Below are 25,907 nucleotides of genomic sequence, written 5' to 3' on the forward strand. Positions count from 1 at the left end.
AAAAAATAAATTAAAAGCGCTCTCCCAACCCAAGCAGCGAGGAACGCTAAAGAGGAACTGACCTGCCTACCATTATTCAACCCTGCCTTGTTTTGGGAGGTCTTAAATTAAGAAGGCACTCTGTGCATGCTCAGAAGCTCCCACACCCTCTCGGATTGAGCTCTTGCTGCTAGGATAGCTTTTGGGAGCTAAGAAGGGATGAGGCCTGGGTTCGAGTCAGCGACATTCAGGATTCCCCAGGTGGGGGCATTCCAGGGGAAGGTCATCTCCTGATCCCCCTCCTCCCCCAAATTCCAGGGCCCTGGTGAGAAGGAGCATGGGAAAAGAAGGGAAGGGGAGGAGAGGGATGAAGAAGGGAAGGGAAAGGGAGGGAAGGAGGAAGGGAAGGGAAGCAAAGAGAAGGGGAGGGAGGGATGAAGAAGCAAAGAGAAGGGAAGGGAGGGATGAAGAAGGAGGAAGGAGGAAGGGAAGGAAGCAAAGAGAAGGGAAGGGAAGGAGGAAGGGAAAGGAAGGGGTGAAGAAGGGAAGGAAAACAAGGGAAGGCTTCTCACTCCTTGCTTTCGTGGGCGTTGGGCTGCGGCACGGGGTCTGTCAGGCGCATCTCAAACTCGTTACAGCGCAGAGGCACCTCCCGGTAATGGCAGATGAGGCTGTAGAGGCTGTCAAAAACCAGGTTGTCGGTCAGGTAGAACTTGGTGGTGCCGGCTTCTTGCCGGGAGTGGATGCGGCAATGCTGGACCCGTCCGGAACGCCTGAAAAAAACCGCGGCGGAGAAGAGGGAGTGGCTGGGGGTTCAAACGGTCATCGAGCCCAATCTCGGGGGGTCAAAGGTTTGGGGGGGGGCGTCTTACCAGAACGAGAGGGTGTAATCGCCCACGAACGTCTCGCTCTCACGGACCAGGAACGTGCCATCTTTGCCCCCCGTCTCGGTGCAGTACTCGTGCAGCAGCCGCTCGGCAATCTGGCGCCCGTCACGGCCCCCGCCCAGCTTGCCATGGAACCACTTCTCACTGAAGTGCAGCTCGTTGTTGTTGAACTCCTGCGGAACTCCCCGAGACAAGAGGGAGCAACCGAGGAGAAGGAGACAGGGATGGGCAGGATTGAAACGGGGAGGGAGGAAGCGCAAGAGAGGGAGAGAGAGAGAGAAAGAGGGGGAGAGAGAAGGGGAGAGAGAAGGGAGGGAGGGAGGGAGGGAGAGAGAGAAAGAGAGAGAAGAAGGGAGAGAAAGAAAGAGAGAGAGAGAGAGAAAGGGATGGAGAGAGAAAGAGAGACAGGAGGAAGAGAGGGAAAGAGAGGGAGGGAGGAAAAGAGAGGGAGGGAGAGAGAGAGAAAGGGAGAAAGAAAGAAAAGAGAGAGGGAGGGAGAGAGAGAGAAAGAGAGAGAAAGGGAGGGAGGAGGGAGAGAGAGAAAGAAAGAGAGGAGAGGGAGAGAGGGAGGGAGAGAGAAAGAGAGAGAGAGGGAGGGAGGGAGGGAGAGAGAGAGAAAGGGGGGGAAGGAGGCAGGGAGAGAGAAAGAGAGAGAAAGAGAAAGAAAGAGAGAGGGAGGTAGAGAGAAAGAGAGAGGGAGGTAGAGAGAAAGAGAGAGGGAGGTAGAGAGAAAGAGAAAGGGAGAGAGGGAGAAAGAGAGAGGGAGGGAGAGAGAAAGTGAGAGAGGGAGGGAGGGAGAGAGAGAGAGAACAGCAGTTGTAATTGAGACATGGCGCACTCCTAAGAGCTGGTCCAAACTACAGGAAGTCCTCTATTCTTTTACTCCTAATGACAATGAATGGTTCTCATTCCACACACACAAAACCAGCAAAAACCCGGCTTTCCCAGTGATTCCTTCCCAATCCCCTAGTCCTCCTGGAGGACCAGCCATTACCAAAGAGCCTCCATCGGCTGACTTACCTCCTTCTGTTCCGCCTCCTCCTCCTCTTCCCCATGGGACTGATAGTGGGAGGTCTCCTCGGAGTAGTAGATCTTGTGGCTTGTCAGGACAAAATAGTGGGGGCTCCAGGTCTGTAAGAGAGAAAGTGGGGAGGGGGGGGATGTTGTCAAAGCGAGAAAAAAAAACCCAGAAAGGAATAAAATCCTTTCTGGATGAAAGATCAAGTACAGGTCGAGTGCAAATCCCGCCCTCCCCCAAAATGCAGAATCCTAGCATTTCACCCCAAAACCTCAGGATGTTACAACACAGCCAACGACCCAGGAGATTACAGCACAAGACCCAGGATGTCACAACAATAGAACTCAGAAGGTCATCACACAGCCCATTACCCAGGTCATTATAACACAGGAGGCTGATAGACACACAGCCAATACTTCAGCCACACATGTTTTTACGAAAAAGCCAACCAATCAGCAAACATCAACTCCACCAACCAATCAAGAAATAACAACACAGCCAACCTCCCCACCGGTATATATAGGGAGACGGCAGCTCCGATCACACTTTGCTCGCACAAGCACGAAGCCGAAAGCACCAGCCTGAAGATGGTGAGTGGGACCTCGTTTCGTAGGGAAAAAAAGGGGGGGAAATTCTGCCTCTGCCTACCAGCATCCATTGGTATTCATCTGTCTAACATCCTGTCAGTATGTGAGAGAGTGGAGGGCTGTTTGGAAACTGAAAGAGTATTTGCTGTGTGAGCAAGGAGACAGCAAGGAGCCTGGGCGTGGCTTAGCTCAGCTGTTGTATACTAAACCTGCTTGGTGCTGTGAAACTGAAACCGAAACTCCTCTCCTCTGCTTGTGTTTTGCATTTGGAAGGGAGTTCTTTTCAGGAGGGGAGGGAGAGTAGAACTCCTTAGCATCAGAGCGTGTTAATAATAATATACTGTTGAAAGGCTGTCAAAATGCCTTTCTTCTGAGGATTCGATTTTCCCGCTGGGAGAGCTCCGGTGCAAGGACACAGACAACTGCTTGAAAGCTGGATCTTTTTATTTTTCAGGAAGGCGAGAGATAGCAAGAAGTCTGCGTTCCTGGACTAGCTAGCTTTGTATGATAAGTCCCTAATTTTGTATACCTTTTCTCCTTTTGTGTGTGTGTGCTTGTGTTTGTATTTCTTAATGTTTTAAATCCTGTCAGGGGTTGTCTTCATTTCTGCCGGAGGGTAAACTCCGTGGGGTGCAGAAGGCATACTTTGCGGGGTGGTTTGATTGGATTATCGGTTTCGTCCTAATCTTTTTTTTTTTTTTTGCTTAATGGTTTCTTATATTTGTTTTGTGGCAATCTCCTGTCTGTCTCCTTTGCAATATATTTTGTGTCTTTTGTCTGTTTGTTTTGCTGATTTGGCATGTCTTGTGTTTGTAAGGGTTTTCTTTTCTTGTTTCCTTAGTTTTCTTAATTATTTGGGCTTTTGTCTAAGGGGCTTCTTTAATACCTTTTATTTGATTCCTTTTCCTATGCAAGTTTGTTTTATGGCTGGCTTGATGTTCCCTTTGGGCTTTTCCTGCTTGGGTGACACCACTGTCCTCGTGAAGTTCCCTTTCCACAATACGAAATACTAATGCTCTGTGTTTCTCCACTTTGGCCACAAAGGTGGGTGGACTTCAACTCCCAGAATTCCCCGGCTAGCCATGGGGAGCTGAAGTCCACAAATCTTAAAGTCACCAAGGTTGAGCAACACTGATCTAGGGAACGTCTGGCTGAGGAAGTTTGATCTGAGCAAACCATGGTGATGGAGACCATCTGGAGACCTTCTGAAGACACCAGGCAGCCTCAATCGCCACCATGTGGCCCACCTCCTCCCCAGGAACTCACATGGTCAATGGGATCTTCCAGGTACAGGATGCCATTCTTGATGGAATTGCTGAGGTCGTTCTCCGAGTAGCTGGCCGTGGAGACTTCTTCATACAGGTTGCCTTCCACCAGCTTCTTGTGCTGAGGCCGGGAGAGAAAATAAAAGAGAATTTTGAAGGGATGCAATGGTTGGAGCAGACAGCCATGTCCCAGGGCTCCTGATGGGCAGCTTGAGTTATTCATGTACGTACATATATCAAATTTAGAAGCAGATCATCTCCATCCCAAAGGGACAGTTCTTGTGAACAAAGGGGATGAAGGAGAGGGGATGATGACGGAGAGACTCAAAGGATGGCATTTTTTGGCCAGCTCAGGATTGCTCACTGGGCAACATGTTCTCGTTGGGATACAAAAACTGCTGGTGACCTTCTACCGCTGTATCAGAGAGTATCTTAACTTGGGACCGTCCAGAGGCAAAGATATTGGCTGCAATCTCAGACCTCCGAGATTGCAGGCCGTATCGTCGCGACGTCAGCTCCGCCCTCTCCAGAGAGTATCTTAACTTATTGCACCTCTGTAGGGTTTGCCAGTTGCACAGTGGCAGATAGGAAAGCACTCCAGAGGGTTAACGTCATTGCCCAGAGGATCCTGGGTTGCCCTCTCCCTTCTTCGGAAGAGCTTTAGAGCTCCCGCTGCCTTAAGGAAGTTCAAAACATTCTTAAAGATCCATCTCATCCTGGGCAGCCTTTTTTTGAACTATTACCATCTGGCAGCCGGTACAGGATAATTAAAAACAAGGACAAATAGGCTGAAAAACAGCTTCTATCCCAGGGCAGTAGCTCTGCTGAATTCTACTGTCTAGTGCAATATTCATGCAATATCAGGGGGGTTTCAATTCAATTGCATAGGAGGTGAAGGATGCGTGTTTGGGTTTTATTTTCATCGTCACAATGTACACTAAAGGTGGCGTTTCATTTCGTTGCACGAGGTGCAGTGACAATCAAGTAAATGAAGCACAGAAGGGCAGGGGTGGTATTCTACCGGTTTGGACTGGTTCGACAGACCCGGTTGTTAGGATTCTGCGCGGTTTGGAGAACTGGCAAATCGTGTCGCAGGACGGCCCCGCCACTCTCCCCTCTCCCCGTCAGTCAATCCTGGCCGTACATGCCCAACATTGCTGACTGTGTTCTCCCTGCCCCGTCACTCCTTCTTTCTTTTTTTTGTTTCTTCCCTTCCGACGATCAGCTGTTCCGATGATCAGCTATGCCGGGATCCCCCTCGCTGTCTTACTGCTTCGCCCAGGAGGCTTCCCCGAGGCCCAGGAGGTCAAAAGGGGCATGTGGGGTAGGGTGTGTGTGTGCTGCTCCCTGCTCCTCCCCCCATGCACTCTGTTTTTTGCCATCCTGGGCCCCAGGGAAGCCTTCTGGAAACAAAACGTCCCCCCAGGCGGCCTGCCTGAGGCAAAAAACCAGAGGGGGGGAAGAAGAAGAAGAAGAAGAAGGAGGAGGAGGAGGAGGAGGAGGAGAAGCCATGCCCACCCAGTTACATGGCCACGCCCACCTAGCCATGGCCACAGAACCGGTTGTTAAAAAATTTGAATCCCACCCCTGCAGAAGGGTCTCTGAGCTTGGCGGTTTTCTTGCAGATGTTTCATGACCCAACTGGGGAACATCATCAGTGCTAGAAGGGAGGGGATTTTAGAGAAAGGAGGGAGGGAGGAGGAGGGCTGTGGGTTCCTTGGTGCTCTCTGAGCTTGGGGGTTTTCTTGGAGACGTTTCATGACCCCGCTAAGTAGCATTATCAGGGCTAAAAGGGAGTGGGGTTGTGAAAAGAAGGAGAAGAAGAAGGGGAGGAAGAGGAGAGGGAGGAGAAGAGGAGGAGGAGAAGGAGGACTGTGGGATTTTTGGTGCTCTCTGAGCTTGGGGGTTTTCTTGCAGACGTTTCATGACCCAACTGGGGAACATCATCAGCGCTAGAAGGGGGTGGGGGTTAAGAGTATAGAATAAGGGACTCAACACACAACCCTGTGGTGTGCCAGTGTTAAAAATAAGGAGGTATGATTACCTCATCTGACCCTCTGGGAGCAGTGAGACAGGAGGCTCTATCCCTGACACCTAAGCACGGTGTAAGTGGATAGGCATACTTGAGCGTGGAAAGGCGTGTCGACTCATAAAATACTACTTCTCTGGCCTTTTGGGAGTTGCCATAGAAAGGGAGGGGGGCAGCAGCGAGGCAGCTTGCAAAACCAAAAGTGCATTCCATAAATGTTTTCAAAGATAGTCACTAGGTGACCGGAGTTTCTGCCTGCACAAAATTCTAACTGGAGAGAATGTGTGATGATTCTTGGCTAGGGAGGTGTCCCATTGGAGAATATGAATTACGATGCACCCAGGGGGGTGGAGGAAAACCAGGATCAAGGGTGACAATGTGTTGTGTCTCAGAGTCGGCTACACCCAGGTAGCACCGGCATGTGGACTCCTAATAAATCTTCTTTAAGCTTTGAAAATCTGGCTAGAGACTCACGATTTAAATGGGGGTCCCTATCGGAGCCCTGACACCGGGAGGTTGCTTCCAAGAGGGCAGAGGGGTTGGAGAGGCTCAGGGTTTCTCCCGGGTGGAAGAGGAGGGAGGGCTTGGCTACCTTGATCAGGATTTTTTTCTTGAGCTGGGCAGGAGAGGGCAGTTGGTCGGCATTGACGTCGACCGGTTTGGTCAGCAGCATGTCGCCAAAGACCTTCTTGAAGTGGGACGCCATGTTCCTCTGCTGGACGATGCTGCAGTGATCCTCGATGGAAAGGATGACAGGATACCTGTGGGGAAAGGAAAGGGCATCAGGCAGGCCCTGAAAAATCCCGGGTTTTTTTTTTTTTGTTCTGTTTTTGTTCACATCGAGGGCAATATCCAGGACTGGCCTAGAGGTGGAGCTCTCGCCTCACAATCAGGAGGGAGAGGCAGATATTTCTCTCTCTGGGCACAGTGAGAATATATCTGCCGAACAAAACTCCGCATCGGTGACAGGAAAGGCATCCGGCCAGTAAACACTCAGCTCCATTTCAGTTGCCCAGACTCCACCCCGGAAAGGATTATGGGACCGTTAAACAACAAAGATGATGATCTAGGGCGGTACCCAAGGATGTGCCGTTCTGCAGAGGAAAGCGGACAATGGCTAAGCAGTTTGGACGAGGAGGGCCCGAGGCAGGACTTCCTGAGAACCGGAGGAGCTTGGCAAAGGGTTGGGGGACAGAAGTTTGAGGGGTCCCAATTGAATAACCTTCCCGAGTAGACTTGGGAGCAAAGGACGGAGCTGCTATCTGGCTGCTCCGTTCAGTCAACCGAAACATCCGTTCTGGTGTCCGGAACATCCTCCTCCGCCCTGAGGGACAATTTTTATGGAAGGCCTGAAGCCATTCTGGGAGGTTCATTCCTGCCTTTGCACATCCCTTCTCCTCCAATGGAGGGGGAGGAAGAGGGGGAGGAAGAGGAGGAGATGGAGGGAGGGAGGAGGAAAAGGAAGGGAGGGAAAGGAAGAGAAGGAGGGCAAGAGGGAGGAGGAGAGAAGAAAAGGAGGAGGAGGAAGAAAAAAAGGAGGAAAAAAAGGAGGAAGAGGAGGAGATGGAGGGAGGAAGGAGGAAATGGAGGGAGGGAGGAGGAGGAAAAGGAAGGGAGGGAGGGAGGGAGGGAGGAGGATTGGAAGGAGGGAAAGGAAGAGAAGGAGGGCAAGAGGGAGGAGGAGAGAAGAGGAGGAGGAGGGGAAGGAAAAGAGGATAAAAGGAGGAAGAAGAGGAGATGGAGGGAGCGAGGTGGAGGAAGGGAGGGAGGAGGGAGGAGCATTGGAAGGAAGGAAAGGAAGAGGAGAAGGAGGGCGAGGAGGAGGAGGGAAGGAAGGACAGGAGGAGGAGGAGAGGAAGAAAAAAGGAGAAAAAGAGAAGGAGAAGAAAGGGAGGAGGAGGAAGAGGAGAAGATGACAAGGGCGAGGAGAATAGGAGCAGAAGGAGAAGGAAAAGAAGGGGAGGAGGAAGAGAAATAGGAATTAGAGGAGAAGGAGGAGTTAGAGGAGGAGAAGGAGAAGAGGAGGAGGAAGAGGAGAAAGCCCAAGGAAGGAAGCAGGGCCCAAGGCCTACAAAGGCCGCAACACGGCTTACTCGGAGGTGGTGAAGGCGTGCTCCTTGATGGTGTGCAAGACATCTAGGAACTTGATTTTGGAGGTCAGCGTATGGCCGTGGTAGATGATAGGCAGGTCATCAGGGCCATCCCAGCAATCCACTGAAAATCAAAAGTTCGTTTCTTAAAATTAGAATCCCAAAATTTAAACCATCACATGAATTCGGGCCTTCTCCGCCGGGCAACTTCTGGCCGTGTTGAGATTCGAATGCCCCCAAATCCCCAGTCCGTGCATTGTGTGTGTGTGAGAGAGCGCTGTTTGTGTGGGAGTGTACATTTCAATCAATCAATGAGAATAGAGCTGGAAGGGACCTTGGAGGTCTTCTAGTCCAACCCCCTGCTCAAGCAGGAGATCCTAGACCCGTGATGGCGAACCTATGGCATGCATGACACAGGTGGCAGGCAAAGCCATTTGTACCAGCACGCAAGCTGCAGGCAAACTTACCTCACTGCGCATGCGCGTGCCTCACGGCCTGATTTTCGGCTCGTTTGAGGCCTTTTTCGGCCTCCCAAAGGCTTGAGGAAGGCTTCTGCAGGCCGAAAACTAGCCCCGTTTGTCACTTCCTGTTTTTCTGAAAATACCGGAAGTGGTGAAACAGGCCTAGATTTCGGCCTGCAAAGCCTGCAGAAGCCTTCCTCAAGCCTCTGGGAGGCCGAAAAAGGCCTCAAACCGGCCGAAAATGAGTTGTGAGGTGCAGTGCAGGTAAGGGGGCAGTGGGGGTGGGTGGGTGGGGATTGCACGCGCATGCGTAGGGGGCATGGGGGGGCGCATATTGCCTTCTGGGTGCTGGTACGCAAGTGCGAGCATGCAAGCGCGCACGCAATTTTTGGCACAGGAGCCAGAAAAGGTTAGCCCCCACTGCCCTAGACCAACTCTCAAGAGTTTTACTTTAAAACGTTTTTACTGTTTTAAACTGCAAGTATTCCAATCTTTGCACACTTCTTGGAGGTGCCCAGTTGAGGAAGCACACGCTTCTAGCGCTCCAGCCACAAAGGCAATGAACAAATTAAACATCTCAACCACCTGCAATTCAGTCTAACAAAGGCTTCTTGCAAAAATACACAAATTGCTTTTCCCCTTCTGCAGCCATCACAGGCACCTTCAACTGTGCCACAGGGTCTTTATCAAGGGCTGACCAGATGTGATGCTCTCCCAACATCTGTAGGACCAGTGACCTTGCAGTGTGGGATGCTGAGAAGCAAAGGGAAGGGGAGAAGAGAGAAGATAAAATAGAAGAATAGAAACGGAACAGAATACAGTATAGAATAGAGTAGAATTAGAAGATAGAAAAATAGGAATAGAATAGTATATAGAGTAGAGTAGAATCAGAAGAGAAAGAACAGAAGATAGAAGAATAGAAATAGAATAGAATATAGAATAGAGTAGAATTAGAAAAGAGAAGACAGAAGAACAGAAATAGAGGAGGGGAGAAGATGGAATAGAAGAATAGAAATAGAAGAATAGAAATAGAATAGAATATAGAATAGAGTAGAATTAGAAGATAGAAGAATAGAAATAGAATAGAATATAGAATAGAGTAGAATTAGAAGAGAAGATAGAAGAATAGAAATAGAATAGAATATAGAATAGAGTAGAATTAGAAAAGAGAAGACAGAAGAACAGAAATAGAATATATAGAATCAGAGGAGGGGAGAAGATGGAATAGAAGAATAGAAATAGAATAGAAATAGAATAGAATATAGAATGGAGTAGAATTAGAAGATAGAAAAATAGGAATAGAATAGAATATAGAGTAGAGGAGAATTAGAAGAGAAAGAACAGAAGATGGAAGAATAGAAATAGAATAGAATATAGAATAGAGTAGAATTAGAGAAGGTAGAAGAAATAGAACAGAAATAGAATACAATATAGAATAGAATTAGTGGAGAGGAGAAGATAAAATAGAAGAACAGAAATAGAATAGAATATAGAGGAGAGGAGAATTGAGGAGAGGAGAATTGAGGAGAGGAGAGGAGAGGAGAGGAGAGGAGAGGAGAGGAGAATTGAGGAGAGGAGAAGAGAAGAGAAGAAGAGAAGAGAAGAGAAGAGAAAAAAAGAATGAGAAGAGAATATTCTTTATTGGCCAAATGTGGAATTTGTCTCCAGTGCATAAGCAGTAAGTGATAAATCATGATTATAATCATAAAATACACTCATCATAAATCACAAGATACAACACTCAGTTGCTTAGTATCCTATGGTCATAGGATACTAAATAAGCAACCAACATAAATCACACTAGGATACCAAATAAAACAATATAAATGTTTTTTTTAATTAAGAAGGGGAAGCTGTGGCAGGTTTTGTTGTTTTTTTTTTTCTAAATGTAGAAAATCACTACGTTGGTGAGGGGGGAAAAAACCCCCCACAGACGGTTCTCAGAAACATCTTGGGTGCAGAAAAAAAGAGAGGCAAGGATGGGACCCTTAACCAAGATTGGCTGAAGGGGTCAGGAATGGGGGACATCAGCTTACATTCGATGCATCGGCAGCCCATCCGAAGGCAGCGGGCGTAGGCTTCCAGGGAAGACTCGCTGGAGAACTGGTCCCCCGTGAGGTACCTGCAAAGAGGGAGGAGAAGCCGCTGGCCTGAAACCTCCTGCCAAGGCCGCCGTGGGTTAGGAAAGGGAGAAGTTGGGAAGGCGTTGGAGGAGGCCCCCAAGTCCACAATCCCTTAATGGCTGGCTTTCTTTCTTTCTTCTTTCTTTCTTTCTTTCTTTCTTTCTTTCTTTCTTTCTTTCTTTCTTTCTTTCTTTCTTTCTTTCTTTCTTTCTTTCTTTCTTTCTTTCTTTCTTTCTTTCTTCTTCTTTCTTTCTTTCTTTCTTTCTTTCTTTCTTTCCTTTTTCTTTCTTTCCTCTTCTTTCCTTTCCTTCCTTCCTTCCTTCCTCCTTCCTTTCCTTCCTTCCTTCCTTCCTTCTTTCCTTCCTTCCCTTCTTCCTTCCTTCCTTCCTTCCTTCCTTCCTTCCTTCCTTCCCTTCCTTCTTCCCTTCCTCTTCCTCCCTTCCCTTCCTTCTTCCTTCCTTCCTTCCTTCCTTCCTTCCTTCCTCCTCCCTCCTTCCTTCCTTTCCTTTCATTACCAAACTTGGTAATGTCATCAGAACAACAGCAACAGCAAAACGCCCTCTCCCCGAACCGGTTGTAACACCGGTTGAATCCCACCCCCGGGTCAAGGTCAGCGTTCCAGAAAACATCCACTCCAACATATGGTCTCAATATGGCTTCCAAAGCTTACAGTCTACACTACAGGAATAGCATTCAGCCGGTTCAAGTGAACCGGGTGTTAAATTTACATCTGGTTCACAGAACCGGTAGTTGAACTGACCAGCTGGCCCCGCCCTCCCCTCCCCTCCCCACCCCTGAGTCTCCACACGGCCCGTTTTGGATGCAGGTAAGTGCAGGGTCCGTGTGGAGGTTCTGGGAGGGGAAAAATGGCCCTCCCGGAAGTTCCGGAAGTCTGGAAACGGGCCTGTCTCCGGCTACCAGAGCCGGGCCCCGAAGCAGCCTCCACTCCAACATATGGTCTCAATATGGCTTCCAAAGCTTACAGTCTACACTGCAGGAGTAGGATTCAGCCGGTTCAAGTGAACCGGGTGTTAAATTTACATCTGGTTCACAGAACCGGTAGTTGAACTGACCAGCTGGCCCCGCCCTCCCCTCCCCTCCCCACCCCTGAGTCTCCACACGGCCCGTTTTGGATGCAGGTAAGTGCAGGGTCCGTGTGGAGGTTCTGGGAGGGGGAAAAATGGCCCTCCCGGAAGTTCCGGAAGTCTGGAAACGGGCCTGTCTCTGGCTACCAGAGCCCAAGTGAAGCCTTTTTCACCCTCCCAGAAGCCTGAGGGAAGCCTCCGGACTCTGGGGAAGGCGAAAAACGGCCCTCCTGGAAGTCCCAGAAGTCCGGAAACGGGTCAGTTTCTAGCCTCCAGGGGGCCTCCAGAGCCTGGGGGAAGCCATTTTCGCTCTCCCAGAAGCCTGAGGGAAGCCTCCGGACTCTGGGGAAGGCGAAAAATGACCCTCCTGGAAGTTCCGGAAGTCCGGAAACGGGTCAGTTTCTAGCCTCCAGGGGGCCTCCAGAGCCTGGGGAAGCCATTTTCGCTCTCCCAGAAGCCTGAGGGAAGCCTCCGGACTCTGGGGAAGGCGAAAAACGGCCCTCCTGGAAGTCCCAGAAGTCCGGAAACGGGTCAGTTTCTAGCCTCCAGGGGGCCTCAGGAGCCTGGGGGAAGCCATTTTCGCTCTCCCAGAAGCCTGAGGGAAGCCTCCGGACTCTGGGGAAGGCGAAAAATGGCCCTCCTGGAAGTCCCAGAAGTCCGGAAACGGGTCAGTTTCTAGCCTCCAGGGGGCCTCCAGAGCCTGGGGGAAGCCATTTTCGCTCTCCCAGAAGCCTGAGGGAAGCCTCCGGACTCTGGGGAAGGTGAAAAATGGCCCTCCTGGAAGTTCCGGAAGTCCGGAAACGGGTCAGTTTCCGGCCTCCGGAGGGCCTCTGGAGCCCTGGGGGGGGGGCATTTTCACCCTCCCAGAGACTCTGGGAAAGGGGAAAAACAGCCGCAAGTTCCGGTAGGCCATGCCCACGCCCACCCAGCAACCCGGCAGAGAACCAGTTGCTGGGATTTTTGAACCCCACCCCTGTCTACACATACTCTAGCACAGGGGTTCCCCCAATTTGGCAAGTTTTAAGACTTTGTGGAATTCCACTACCCAGAATTCCTCAGGCTGGCTGAGGAATTCTGGGAGTTGAAGTCCACGAGTCTTAAAAGTTTGGGAGACCTCTGCCCTGGCTCCAAATTTGCTGTGGGAAAGTTTACTAACGTCTTGGCGTCATGGCCAACGCAGGCCTGGTGGAATGCAATGAATGGTCCCATCTAGCATGACCTCAGGTGCCCCCTTTCCACCCCTTATCCGTCCATCATTGGCCCCAGAATCCGAGGAACTCTTACGTGTTGTGAGAAGACGAGATCCAGTACTGAGACAAAGGGAAGTTCATTTCTTCAGGGACCACTTGCTCCCCCTTGGAATCCATCAGCATGTTTTCTTTGGAGAACAAGAACGTCAGGAACTGTGCAACGAAGAGGGAAAGAAAGACTATTACAGAATAACAGAGTTGGAAGGCACCTTGGAGGTCTTCTAGTCCAACCCACTGCTCAAGCAGGAGATTCTGCACAGGGGTCACCAACCTTTTGGACCTCAGGGACCACCTGTTAGGGATAACATTGTTTACCCTAACTGGTTTGGGTAAAAATAATAAATAAGTTATCATGGTTTGTTGGTTAAAGTGTGTGTAACTTTAACTACAAGAATGTAATTAAGGGTGTGGTTGTAAAAGCACCATAAAAGAAGCAAGTCAATTGCAGCTCTCTCTCTCTGGCTTAATGATCCCTAATTACTGAATGAATTGATGACTGCGTTTTTCCTTACTGGAACGGAGGAGAGAAAGGAGTGTTGATTTCTCAACGGAGAGAAGAGATAATACGGACTGATTTATTGTAAGTGAACTGACATTGGCTATTTAACACGGACTTTGCAAATTGAGTATCCTCGACTGGACTGACTGAAATGATACATGACTAATGGACCGTTTATTTTGACTATGCTATAATTCCTAAATGGAATAAACTATATTTTTGATAGCACAAGCGTATCTGTTTTTTACTGCGTGTTAACTAAAATACAAACTTATCTCACACATTTACCTGTCTGCCTATCTGACTACGCTACACATTCTGTTTAGTTTGTTTTCCTTAACACTCGTTGGGGAATTCAGGCTTAACACCACCAAACTCATAATTTTAAATCCCGCGGACCACTAATATGAATTTTGACTGACAGTGGCTTGCTGACGTTGGTGGGAGAGAGAGAGAGATGTAATCTAACATCTCTCTCTCTCTCTCTCTCTCTCTCTCTCTACACACACACACACACACACACACACACACACAAACACACAGATGCAGGGGTGGGATTCAAATTTCTTAACAACCGGTTCTGTGGGCATGGCCTAATTTGTGGGTGTGGCTTGGGTAGTCATGTGACCGGCTGGGCATGGCTTGTATGTAAATATTATTAATATTTATGTAAATATTGATTTTTTTATATAAAAAAGAACAACTTTTACCCAAAAATCAAGCAAAGCAGGCAGGCAGATTGAGTTGCTCACAAAATCACAGATTCATTCAGAGATCTATCTATCTGCCATTGGCTATCTGAGTCTGCACTGAATAATAGAACCTAAAAGCAGAGCCGAAGATCTAAAGACTAGCTAGAGAGCAAGAAGTCCAACCATTTCCTGCTTTCTAGTTAATCTGAATCTCCCAGCACAGCAGAACAGATGATGGTCGGAAAAAGGAAAAATAGCAAATTAGCAGGCAAGTTTGTCAGGTAAGAAGTGAGTGGGCGGGGAGGGTTCCCACGGGCCATGTGGGCAGCGCAGCCTTGTGTTTCTGGATTAATTGCTTTGGGGGCTGCTCTGGGGGTGACATTTCTCTGTGGACCACCAAAATTTTCTCGTGGACCACCGGTAGGCCGTGGCCCACCAGTTGGCAACCACTATATTAAAGAATTCAATTATTCTATTAAAAGAATAATCTCAGGGTTGCTGAGAACAGACCAAGGAAGTCGTCCAAGTTGGAATTCAACCTGGCCTAGCATCAGGAATATCATGTTATAAGGAAGATATCATGTTAAGGAAGATAACTATGAGAATTTACTGAAACAAATTAAAAAAGACCTAGAAAATTGGAATAACCTTCAACTATCACTAATAGGCAGAATTTCACTTTGGGGGGTGGCATTTCTCTGCAGACCACCAAAATTTTCTCGCAGAAGAGGGGGTCCCGAGTTGGAGCACCCACATCTGAAGGCCATTAATTGTTCTATCTTATCAGGAAATTTCTCCTTAATTCTAGGTTGGTTTCTCCTTGGTTAGTTTCCATCCATTGTTTCTTCTCTTACCTTTTGGCGTTTGGAAAATAGTTTTGACCCTCTCGTTTTTGTAGGAGCCCCTCAAATACTGGAATACTGCTACCACATCTCCCCGAGTCTTTCTTTTCACTAGACATACCCAATTCCTTCTGGCGCTTTGGAAAAATAATTTGACCCTTTCTTCTTTGGGGCTGCCCCTCAAATACTGGAATACTGCTATCATGTCACCCCTAATTCTTCCTTTCATAGGATTTGGGTTTGACTAGCCAGACCCAAATTCCGCAACCATTCTTCCTATGTTTTAGTCTCCGGGCCTTGAATCATCCTAGTTGCTCTTCTTTGCATTTTTTCCAAAGTCTCAACATCTTTTTTGGAACGTGGTGACCAAAACTGGATACAGCATTCCAAGGTGTCAACTCATAAAATATTTCTAGGGTCGTTTTTAGAGTTGCCAACAGAAAGGAAGGGGTGAGCAGTGCGGCAGCTTGGAAATCGAAAGTGCATCCCATAAATAGCTGTTCAAAGATAGTAACTAGGTGACTGAAGTTTCTGCTGTGCAAAATTCTAACTGGAGAGCATGATTGATGACTCTGGGCTATGGATGTGTCCCATTGGAGAATGTGAATTACGATACACACAGGGGGTGGGTGGGGGGGAAACCAGGGTCATGGGTGACAATGGATGATGTGCCTCAGAGTTGGCTACACCCAGGCAGTGCCAGACATGTTTACTCCCAATAAATCCTTTGGAAGTTTTGGAAGTTTGGCTCGAGACTCATGATTTAAACTGCCAGAATCCTGACACCAGTAAGGTGTGGCCTTACTAAAGCTTTATAAAGTGGTACTAATCAGTGGTGGGATTCAAATTTTTTTACTACGGGTTCTGTGGGCATGGCTTGGTGGGCATGGCAGGGGAAGGTTACTGCAAAATCCCATTCCCTCCTCACCCCACTAACCTGCTTTCCAGCTCCGTTCTCCTGTGCAGGGAAACCAAAGGAGACCCAGCCGATCAGCTGGGACTCAATGGGAGGCAGAGAAGAGATGGGGTGGGCGGGGCCAGTCAGAGTGGCATTGGCTGGTTCTCCAAACTACTCAAAATCTCCGCTACCGGTTCTCCAGAACTGGTCAGAACCGGCTGAATACCATCTCTGGTACTAAATACTTCACCTGATTTTGATTCTATGTCTCTGTTTATACAACCAAGGATTGCATTGGCTTTTTTGGCAGCTGCTGCACACGGCTGGATCCCATTTAAGTGACTTCCCACTAGGACTCCTAGATTCCTCTGGGGAATTTTGGGAGTTGACGTCCACCCATCTAAAAGTTGCTGAGGGTGAGAAACGCTGGCTTAACAAGACGCACACACACACACACACACAAACCAGGATGATTGAGGAAGAAAGCCGGACACTCACTTCATCCAGCTGGAAGACAGGCTCCGCCATGTCAGCCAAACGGTCCTGCAGGTAGCTGCACATCAACCTGCGTACCTTGGTGATGTCATTCGCCCAGGTTTCCTGCAGAGAAACGGCAGGGGGCAGAGTTACCAGGAGGCTGTGCAGCAAATTTGAACTGAGAAGGAGGGGCCATGCTCAGGAGAGGTCAAAAAGAGCCAGGATGCCACCTGCAAAGTCCTGCCACTTTTGATATGCGCTGCGTCGGTTTTATCAAAGTCAATCCGCCATTGGAAGATTTGAAAGACCCGGTTAGAGAGAGAACATAATGGAGAAAATGTAAGTAGCGGTTAGGAGCAAACTGATTGTGGTGGAATGTGGTCTGGATTCCCGGGAGGGAGGGAGGGAGGGGCTTTCTTTTCTTTTCTTTTTTCTTTCATTTTTTTCTTAATTAGATAATTTGGATTGCAGAAAAAACCATGGCTACCAACCTGCCTTCCATGGAGGACCTGTATACTGCATGAGTCAAAAAGAGGGCTGTGAAAATATCTACGGACCCCTCATATGCCGGACATAAACTGTTTCAACTTGTACCCTCAAAACGATGCTATAGAGCCCTGCACACCAGAACAACCAGACACAGGGGAGTTTTTTCCCGAAGGCCATCACTCTGCTAAACAAATATTTCCCTCAACACTGTCCAACTATTTACAATGTCTGCACTACTGTTACTATTAAATCTTCTCATCACTCTTTATCATCCATCCCCTCCCACTTGTGACTGTAGGACTTTAACCTTGTTGTAACCACGGTGGCAAGAAAGGTTGTAAAATGGGGCAGAATTCACTGAACAAATGTTTTCGCTTAACAACAGAAATCTTGGGCTCCATTGTGGTCATAAGTCAAGGACTAGCTGTACAGATATGCAGTTTGTTTATTTATGTATTTATTGAATTTACACACTGCCCAACATTGTCAAGGGACTGTAGGCAACTAACCAAACATCACACAAGCATGGATACACAACATGAAAACATTCGCTGTTAAAGTGAACACAAAGAAGCGAAAAAGTCATTTTTGTTAATGATCTCTGCTGGTTTTCACGAAAGCAAACCCCTTTCTTTCTTTCTTTCTTTCTTTCTTTCTTTCTTTCTTTCTTTCTTTCTTTTTCTTTCTTTCTTCCTTCCTTCCTTCCTTCCTTCCTTCCTTCCTTCCTTCCCTCCCACCCTCCCTTCCTTTCTTCTTTCTTTCTTTCTTTCTTTCTTTCTTTCTTTCTTTCTTTCTTTCTTTCTTTCTTTCTCTTTCTTTCTTTCTTTCTTTCTTTCTTTCTTTCTTTCTTTTCTTTCTTTTTCTTTCTTTCTTTCTTTCTTTCTTTCTTTCTTTCTTTCTTTCTTTCTTCCTTCCTTCCTTCCTTTCTTCCTTCCTTCCCTCCTCAGTCCCTCCCTCCTTCCCTCTTCTCTCTCTCTCTCTCTTCTTTCAGAAAATACCTTTTGATCGTATTGTAAGAATTTCTGGAAGTCATATAAGGTGATTTGGCAGAGTTCGGGCCGATCCATGTTACTGAAAAGGAAGCCGGAGAAGGAAGAAACCGCTCAGTAGCTGTGCCACACAAACACACATACACACTCTCACACCCAGCAGCACTTTTCAGTCAAGGGTGGGGTTCTTGGTACTCTCTCAGCTGGGTTTTCTTGCAGACATTTCCTTACCGAACTAGGTAATTTCCTTAGTGGTAGAAGGGAGAGGGGTTTGTGGAGGAGGAGGAGGAGGAGGAGGAGGAGGAGGAGGAGGAGGAGGAGGATTTTTGGGTCCTTGGTGTTCTCTGAACTTGGTGATTTTCTTGCATGTGTTTCATTACCAAACTAAGTAACATCATCAGTGCTGGAAAGGAGTGAAGTGTGGAGTGGGAGGAGAGGAGGAGGAGAGAAGGAGGTGGAGGGGGGAGGAGGAGGAAAAAGGGAGGAGGGAGAGGGAGGAGGAGGAGGAAGGAGGTGGAGGAGAGGAGGAGGAGGAGGGGAGGAGGAGAGGAGGAGGTGAGAGGAGGAGAGGAGGAGGAGGAGGAGAGGAGGAGGAGGAGGGAGGAGGTGAGAGAGAGGAGGAGAGAGGAGAGGAAGGAGGGGAGGGGAGGGGAGGAGGAGAGGAGGAGAAGGGAAGGAGAGGAGGAGGAGGAGGAGGGAGGAGGAGGAGGTGGAGGAGAGGTGGAGGAGGGGAGGAGGGGAGGGAGGAGGGGAGAGAAGGAGGGAGGAAGAGAGAAGGAGGAGAGGAGGGGAGGAGGGAGGTGGAGGTGAGGAGGAGGAGGAGGAGGGGGGGAGGATGAGAGGAGGGGAGGAGGAGGGACAAGAGGAGGAGGAGGAGAGGAGAGAGGAGGAGAGGGGGAGTGGGAGAGGAGGAGGTGGAGAGAGAGAGAGGAGGAGGAGGAGGAGGAGGAGGAGGGGAGTAGAGGAGGAGTAGGAGTAAGACAACCTGTCTTAAAGTTGCAGAGGTCAGAAAATAGTGGGCTATAAGAAGTTTCGAAGGAGGCTCCCTTTAATTACAGAGAGAATCATTAGACCTCCAGGTGGGATATTCCTTTTTTGGGGGGTCAATTTTGGAGGCCTCCGGCTGACCCCGGAGAATCCCCCGTGATGCCAATCTTACGTTTTGTCAAGCAGGCTCAGTCACCATCAGGAAAAGCTTCCCAAAGCAGGTAGACAGAGGCAACGCAACGCCCCGGGTTACGAGCACCTGGCCCCAAGGGGAGACGGTTGGGGGGGGGGGAGGGAAACCGAGGCACACCCCCTCCTCACTCACTCACCGCAAGGGGAAGGACAGCTCCAGTTGCTCGATGATCTGAAAGGCAAAGAGACCACATGGAGGGTCAGCAACGTTCATTGAGTCCCTGGGTTTTAATCGCTCACCCGGCTGGCGTCGACGGAGGTTTTAAGAAAAGGCATTTTTAAGCATGAAGGTTCCCTGGGAATTCCCTTCCGTGATGTCAAACGGTTAGAGTTAGTCCCTGACTTACAACCATTCATTTAGTGACCGTTCCAAATGACAGCAGCACTGAAAAAAAAAGCGACTTACGATGGCTTTTCACACTTACGACTGTCGCAGCGTTCCCCGGGGTCACGGGGTTTTACATTCATCGGCTTGGCAACTGACTCACCCTTACGACGGTTGCAGGCTGCTTCCAACAAGCCAAGTCAAAGGGGAGGAAAGCCAGATTTGTTTAGCGGCCAAAGGATTCACTTAACAACTATGGCAACTATCGTAGAATGGAGCCTTAGCAAAGGGAGTTTTGGGCTCAGTGGCGGTCGTACCTCAAGGACTTCCGTGGTCCTTGACTCGCGACCAATCGCTTAGGGACCGTTTGGAGTTACGACCGATGTGAAAAGGGGAGGCTTTATGTCTCGGATCCAAAGTTTGACAACTGGTGACCCACAGAAGTTGTGGGTGCTCTTATCACTGGAGGTTTTTAAGAAGAGTCGCTAGTCTGAAATGGCCCAGGGTCTCCTGCCCGATCAGGGGGCTGGACTAGAAGACCTCCAAGGTCCCTTCCAGCTCATTCATTCTATTATTCTAACTCGACTGCTTTATCGGTAGAAAGTTCCCACCTCGGAATCAAATGTATAAGTCAGAAAAGGGACTGCTGGTAATCCTCACATTATGACCACAACTGAGCCCAAGATTCCCGTTGCTAAGCAAAGACAGGTATTAAAGGGGGTTCTGCTCCCCATTTTACGACCTTCCTTTGCCACAGTTGTTCAGCAAATCACTTCCGTCGTTAAGTTGGTCACACGTTTGTTAAGTTGCATCGGTGACCAAAGCATCCAAATTTTGATCACAATACCACGGGGATGTGGCCACGTCATAGGTGTGAAAAATATGGCTGTTTTTCACAGGTACGACATTGCAGAAGCGCCATGGTCACGTAATCGAAAATGCTTGGCAACTGGCATGTACTTTTTCTAATGCTGTTGTCACTCTGATCATTAAATGAACTGTTATAAGTCAAGGACTACATCGATCAGACGCCTCCTCCTGCTCTTCCAACACAACACTCCTCCTGCAATGGAGGCTAAAAGTTCTTATCAATTTATATTTAAATATTTGGGGTTTTCATGAGCTGTAAGCCATCATCATCTCAATCATGACACATCACGGCTTAAACTATCTTGCTTTGCATGTAACGAGTCTATCTCATATATTAGTTTTCCCTTTTAAGTTGCATTACTGAAATAAATGAACTTTTGCACAATATTCTAATTTTTTGAGTTTCACATGTACTCTAAATGCTCTGAGGGTCATTTTGAAAAATAATCCTTTCTTAGTGAGCCCCTAGAAGCCAAGAGGAACATACGCACCCAATTTCAAGTTTGTAGGCTTTACGGGTTCTGGAGCGTTTGTGATGATGCACGAGTGGCATTTCGCTTTTTTTATATAGAGAGTATATTCATGTACTAACTGCAGCTAGAATGGTATTTGCACAAAATTGGAAAAGTAAAGAGATTCCGACTGACAAGAAGGCGATTAGGAAAATATTAGAACGCGCAGAAATGAATAGACTAACGCTAGCAATTAAGGAGAAAGAACAAACTGAGTATGATACGATATGGGAATTACTCTATCGATGGTTAGAGAAGAAAAAAGGAAGTTAGAAATAAAATGAGATTAGTGAATTATGAAAAGTACTGTATGTTAAGATAGAGATGTAAACAATAGGATGATTGTTATTGATATGACGATTTAAGCCTACTATGTTTAACATGATCACTATAGTTTTATTAGAAGATATGTTAAGAGGGAGAAATGGAAAGTTTTATTACTGTATATACAACACTGCGATTGCAAGACTAGAGGGTCAATATCAAAATAATGTATACTGTTGTGTAATTTTGATGGTTATTGCACAGAGATAATTGTAACCAGACGAAACACTGTTTAATGGAAGATGGAATGTTTATATTAAAAGATAAATGAATTTTAAAATATGTTCTTACCGATTTCTGCGCATCGAACATCAGGTTTTTGTAGAACTGCGTGAAATGGCTGAAGGTGATATCACCACAAACCTCCAGGTCCTGCCCGGACCCAAAAGAGAAAAGAAAGAATTAAATTAAATTTGCTGAGACCAGATTAAATCTCTTGCTCAACCTGGATCTCTCCCACATATTGAGACTCCAGTTCCAATGATTACCAGCGACGACGTCAATAAAACAAGGACCCAGATTGTTAGGGGTCAAGAGGCTGAGTCTGGCCACCGCTTAGAGAGGGCTGTAAAAGCACTGTGAAGCGGGATGTAATTCTAAGGGCTATTCCTTCCTTCCTTCCCTTCCTTTCCTTCCTTCCTTCCTTCTCCCTCCTTTCCTTCCTTCCTTTCCTCCCTCCCTTCCCTTCTTTCCAAAGGTTGACTCAGTCTTCCGTCTTTCCAAGGTGGGTAAAATGAGAAGGACCCAGATGGTTGGGGACCAGAGGCTGACTCTGTAAACCGCTTAGAGAGGGATGGAAAGCACTGTGAAGCGGTATAGAAGTCTTAAGTGCTAGTGCTCTTCCTTCCTTCCTTCCTTCCTTCCTTCCTTCCTTCCTTCCTTCCTTCCTTCCACCCTTCCTTCCTTCCACCCTTCCTTCTTTCCTTCCTTCCTTCCATCCTTCCTTTCCTTCCTTCCATCCATCCTTCCTTCCATCCTTCCATCCTTCCTTGCCTTCCTTCCTTCCCTTCCATCCTTCCTTTCCTTCCTTCCTTTCCTTTCCTTTCCTTTCCTTCCTTCCATCCATCCATCCATCCTTCCTTCCTTCCTTCCATCCTTCCTTCCCTTTCCTTTCCTTTCCTTCCTTCCATCCATCCTTCCTTCCTTCCTTCCTTCCTTCCTTCCTTCCTTCCTTCCTTCCTTTCCTTCCTTCCTTCCTTCCTTCCTTCCTTCCTTCTCTTCCTTCCTTCCTTCCTTTCCTTCCTTCCTTCCTTCCGCTTAGAATGCAGTATTGCAGGCTAACTCTGCCCACAGCTAGGTGATCGATTCTCGCTGGCTCAATGCAAGAGGCTGACTCTATAAACTGCTTAGAGAGGGCTGCCAAAGCACTGTGAAGTGATATATAAGTCTATGGCGATTGTTAAAAGCCAACCCATGTTTTATCATTTGTCACAAGGATAGCTAGCCTCTCCAGCTTTGCAGAAATCAAAATACACTGCATCTACAGCATTCCCCCCTTCGACTAGAAGGCAAGAGGATTAAAGAAGCAAAGTACTAAAGGAGCTGTGGCGGCGCAGTGGTTAGAGTTGCAGTATTGAAAGCTGACTCTGCCCACTGCCAGCAGTTCGATCCTGACCGGCTCAAGGTTGACTCAGCCTTCCTGCCTTCCGAGGTGGGTAAAATGAGGACCCAGATTGTTGGAGGCAAGAGGCTGACTCTGTAAACTGCTTAGAGGGATGGAAAGCACTGTAAAGCGGTATATAAGTCTGAAGTACTATTGCTAAGTAGGAAGGAAGGAAGAAAGGAAGGAAGGAAGGAAGGAAGGAAGGAAGGAAGGAAGGAAGAGGGGGAGGGGAGGAAGGAAGGAAAGAAGGAAGGGAAGGAGGGAGGAAGGGAAGGAAGGAAGGAAGGAAGGGAGAGAAGGAAGGAAGGAAGGAAGGGCTGTGGTGGCATAGTGGTTAGAGTTGCAGTATTGCAGGCTGACTCTGCTCACTGCCAGCAGTTCGATCCTGACCGGCTCAAGGTTGACTCAGCTTCCCGTCCTTCCGAGGTGGGTAAAATGAGGACCCAGATTGTTGGGGGCAAGAGGCTGACTCTGTAAACCGCTTAGAGAGGGCTGTAAAGCATTGTGAAGCAGTATATAAGTTTAAGTGCTATTGCAAGGAAGGAAGGGAGGGAGGGAGGGCTGTGGTTGCATAGTGGTTAGAATGCAATGTTGGAGGCTAACTCTGCCGCCAGGAGTTCGATCCTGACTGGCTCACGGGAGGAGGGAGGGAGGGAGGGAGGGAGGGAGGGAGGGAGGGAGGGAGGGAGGAGGAAGGAAGGAAGGAAGGAAGGAAGGAAGGAAGGAAGGAAGGGGAGGGAGAGATGGGTGGTAGGGATGGAAGAAAGAAGGAGAAAGGGAAGGGGAAGGAAGGAAGGAAGGAAGGAAGGAAGGAAGGAAGGAAGGAAGGAAGGAAGGAAGGAAGGAAGGAAGGAAGGAAGGAAGGAAGGAAGGAAGGGCCATGGAATCACATTGGTTAGAGTGCAACATTGCAGGCTGATTCTGCCCACTACCAGGAGTTCGATCCTGACCGGCTCCAGTTTGACTCGTCCTTCCATCCTTCCGAGGTGGGTAAAATGAGGACCCAGACTGTTGGAGGGCAAGAGGCTGACTCTCTACAACCGCTTAGAGAGGGCCGTAAAAGCACTGTGAAGCGCTTTTCTAGAAGTGTAAGAGCTGTTGCTAAGGCTATCCGCTTACCACCAGTTTATCTCGAAGGAAACGCATATTCGGTACCCGGTAGTTGACCTGAGGTAACATGGCCTTCAGATCTTTGGGGCTGATGCTGCAAGGGAGACAAAAGTTGGATGTGCGTTCAGTGCCACACAACGACCATCACGCCCCCATCCGTGTCGTATTTCTCCCCTTTCCTCGCGGAGCTTAGGAAGGGGCGTCCCATAGTGGCACACCTCTCTTCGCGGTGGAGAGAGGATTTGAACGCAGGTCTGGTCCAACATCTAGAGATTACATTACATCACACAAAGAAAATAAACTTTTGAGGGGGGTCTAGTGGACAAACACCCCACCATCACATCTTCAGATTTTAGTTTCATTCCATTTTTCTCTTGTCAATGCCCCCCCAATCTCTGCAAAATTTAAAAGGGGGTGGACTTCAACCCCCTTGACGGTTCTGGAGCTATTGTGATGAGTGGTGATTTCGCTTTTATATATACAGATAGATGTAAGAAGATATGTTGTTAGCGTGGGTGGGCTGGTCGTTGATTTCTCCTTCCCTTTTTTAAAAACTTTATTTTGCATTTTAACTTTGGCAATAAAATTAAAAAATTTGAAACAATAAAAAGAAATAAAGAGCTAAACTGCTGGCCGGGACCTGCCAGCGGTGTGTGTGTGTGTGTTTGTATAGTGTGTGTGTGTGTGTAGTGTGTGTGTGTGTAGTGGGTGTGTGTTTGTTCGCAGGGTGCCCTGCCAGATCTCTTCCCTGCGTATCTCGGGAAGGAAGGCAGGAAGACCAAGGATCTGTTTTCGCTTTGAAAAAAACCTGGATCCCTTCCAGGGAGGGAGGGGCAGGAAGGAGGGGCAGGAAGGAGGAGCACCACCACCGGCCGCAGGTATGCCTACCTGAGACATTTCATGCCAAGGCAATTCAGGTCAAGCCAGGTGGGGCTCCTTCTTGCGTAACGACTTTCTTTGCGCAAACACATTTGTCCCGGGACGGCAGCCCAGGAGGCGGTTGGCACATTCCAGTCCTGTGCCTGTATGCGTTACATTTCGTGGCCGGGGGGGGGGTGGGGGGGTGGGTGGACATGAAGGTACCTTCTTCATCCTTGCACCCTCCGGATTGGCTAGGACAACGCCCACACCCCTCCGATAAAAGGGAGGGGTCTGCAGCAGAGGGTTTGTTGCTTGTCACTGAGTCTGTCTGTCTGTCTGTCTATCATCTATCTATCTATCTATCTATCTATCTATCTCTATCTATCTATCTATCTATCTATCTCTATCTATCTATCTGTCTCTATCTATCTATCTATCTATCTCTATACCTATCTATCTCTATCTATCTATCTATCTATCTATCTATCTATCTATCTCTATCTATCTATCTATCTCTATACCTATCTCTATCTATCTATCTATCTATCTATCTATCTATCTATCTATCTATCTATCTATCTCTATCTATCTCTATACCTATCTATCTCTATCTCTATCTATCTATCTATCTCTATCTATCTCTATACCTATCTATCTATCTCTATCTATCTATCTATCTATCTATCTATCTATCTATCTATCTCTATCTATCTCTATATCTATCTATCTCTATCTATCTATCTATCTCTATCTATCTCTATACCTATCTATCTCTATCTATCTATCTGTCTCTATCTATCTATCTCTCTATACCTATCTATCTCTATTTATCTATTTATCTATCTATCTATCTATCTCTATCTATCTATCTATCTATCTATCTATCTATCTATCTATCTATCTATCTCTATATACCTATCTATCTCTATCTATCTATCTATCTATCTATCTATCTATCTATCTATCTATCTATCTATCTCTATCTATCTGTCTCTATCTATCTATCTATCTATCTATCTATCTATCTATCTATCTATCTATCTATCTCTATACCTATCTATCTCTATCTATCTCTGTCTCTATCTATCTATCTATCTCTATCTATCTCTCTGTCTCTATCTATCTATCATCTATATCTATCTATCTATCTATCTATCTATCTATCTATCTATCTATCTCTGTATCTTTATCTATCTATCTATCTATCTATCTATCTATCTATCTATCTCTATACCTATCTATATCTATCTATCTATCTATCTATCTATCTATCTATCTATCTATCTATCTCTATCTATCTCTATATCTATCTATCTATCTATCTATCTATCTATCTATCTATCTATCTCTATCTATCTCTATACCTCTATCTCTATCTATCTATCTATCTATCTCTATCTATCTCTATACCTATCTATCTATCTATCTATCTATCTATCTATCTATCTATCTATCTATCTCTA

The 25,907-nt window shown here is 47.4% G+C and overlaps 1 protein-coding gene across 1 annotated transcript in view; it reads right to left on the reverse strand.

The window, feature by feature from the left end:
* The window catches only part of LOC113431952 (1-phosphatidylinositol 4,5-bisphosphate phosphodiesterase gamma-1-like), an 87,632-nt gene that overhangs the window by 21,550 nt on the left and 40,175 nt on the right, over positions 1–25,907 (reverse strand). The window contains exons 6-18 of the mRNA XM_087960090.1: positions 23,593–23,677; positions 21,162–21,242; positions 18,977–19,011; positions 17,670–17,742; positions 16,204–16,305; positions 12,809–12,927; positions 10,353–10,438; positions 7,859–7,979; positions 6,358–6,526; positions 3,738–3,857; positions 1,887–1,997; positions 852–1,039; positions 552–752 (exon numbers count right to left, since the gene is read on the reverse strand). Coding sequence (XP_087816216.1) covers positions 552–752; positions 852–1,039; positions 1,887–1,997; positions 3,738–3,857; positions 6,358–6,526; positions 7,859–7,979; positions 10,353–10,438; positions 12,809–12,927; positions 16,204–16,305; positions 17,670–17,742; positions 18,977–19,011; positions 21,162–21,242; positions 23,593–23,677 — 1,491 coding nt within the window. The remainder of the gene's footprint in view (positions 1–551; positions 753–851; positions 1,040–1,886; positions 1,998–3,737; positions 3,858–6,357; positions 6,527–7,858; positions 7,980–10,352; positions 10,439–12,808; positions 12,928–16,203; positions 16,306–17,669; positions 17,743–18,976; positions 19,012–21,161; positions 21,243–23,592; positions 23,678–25,907) is intronic.

The sequence above is a fragment of the Notechis scutatus genome, chromosome 3 (assembly GCF_049901735.1).
Source record: "Notechis scutatus isolate UNSWTSFEM ecotype Mainland chromosome 3, rNotScu1.2, whole genome shotgun sequence".
Lineage (NCBI taxonomy): Eukaryota > Metazoa > Chordata > Lepidosauria > Squamata > Elapidae > Notechis > Notechis scutatus.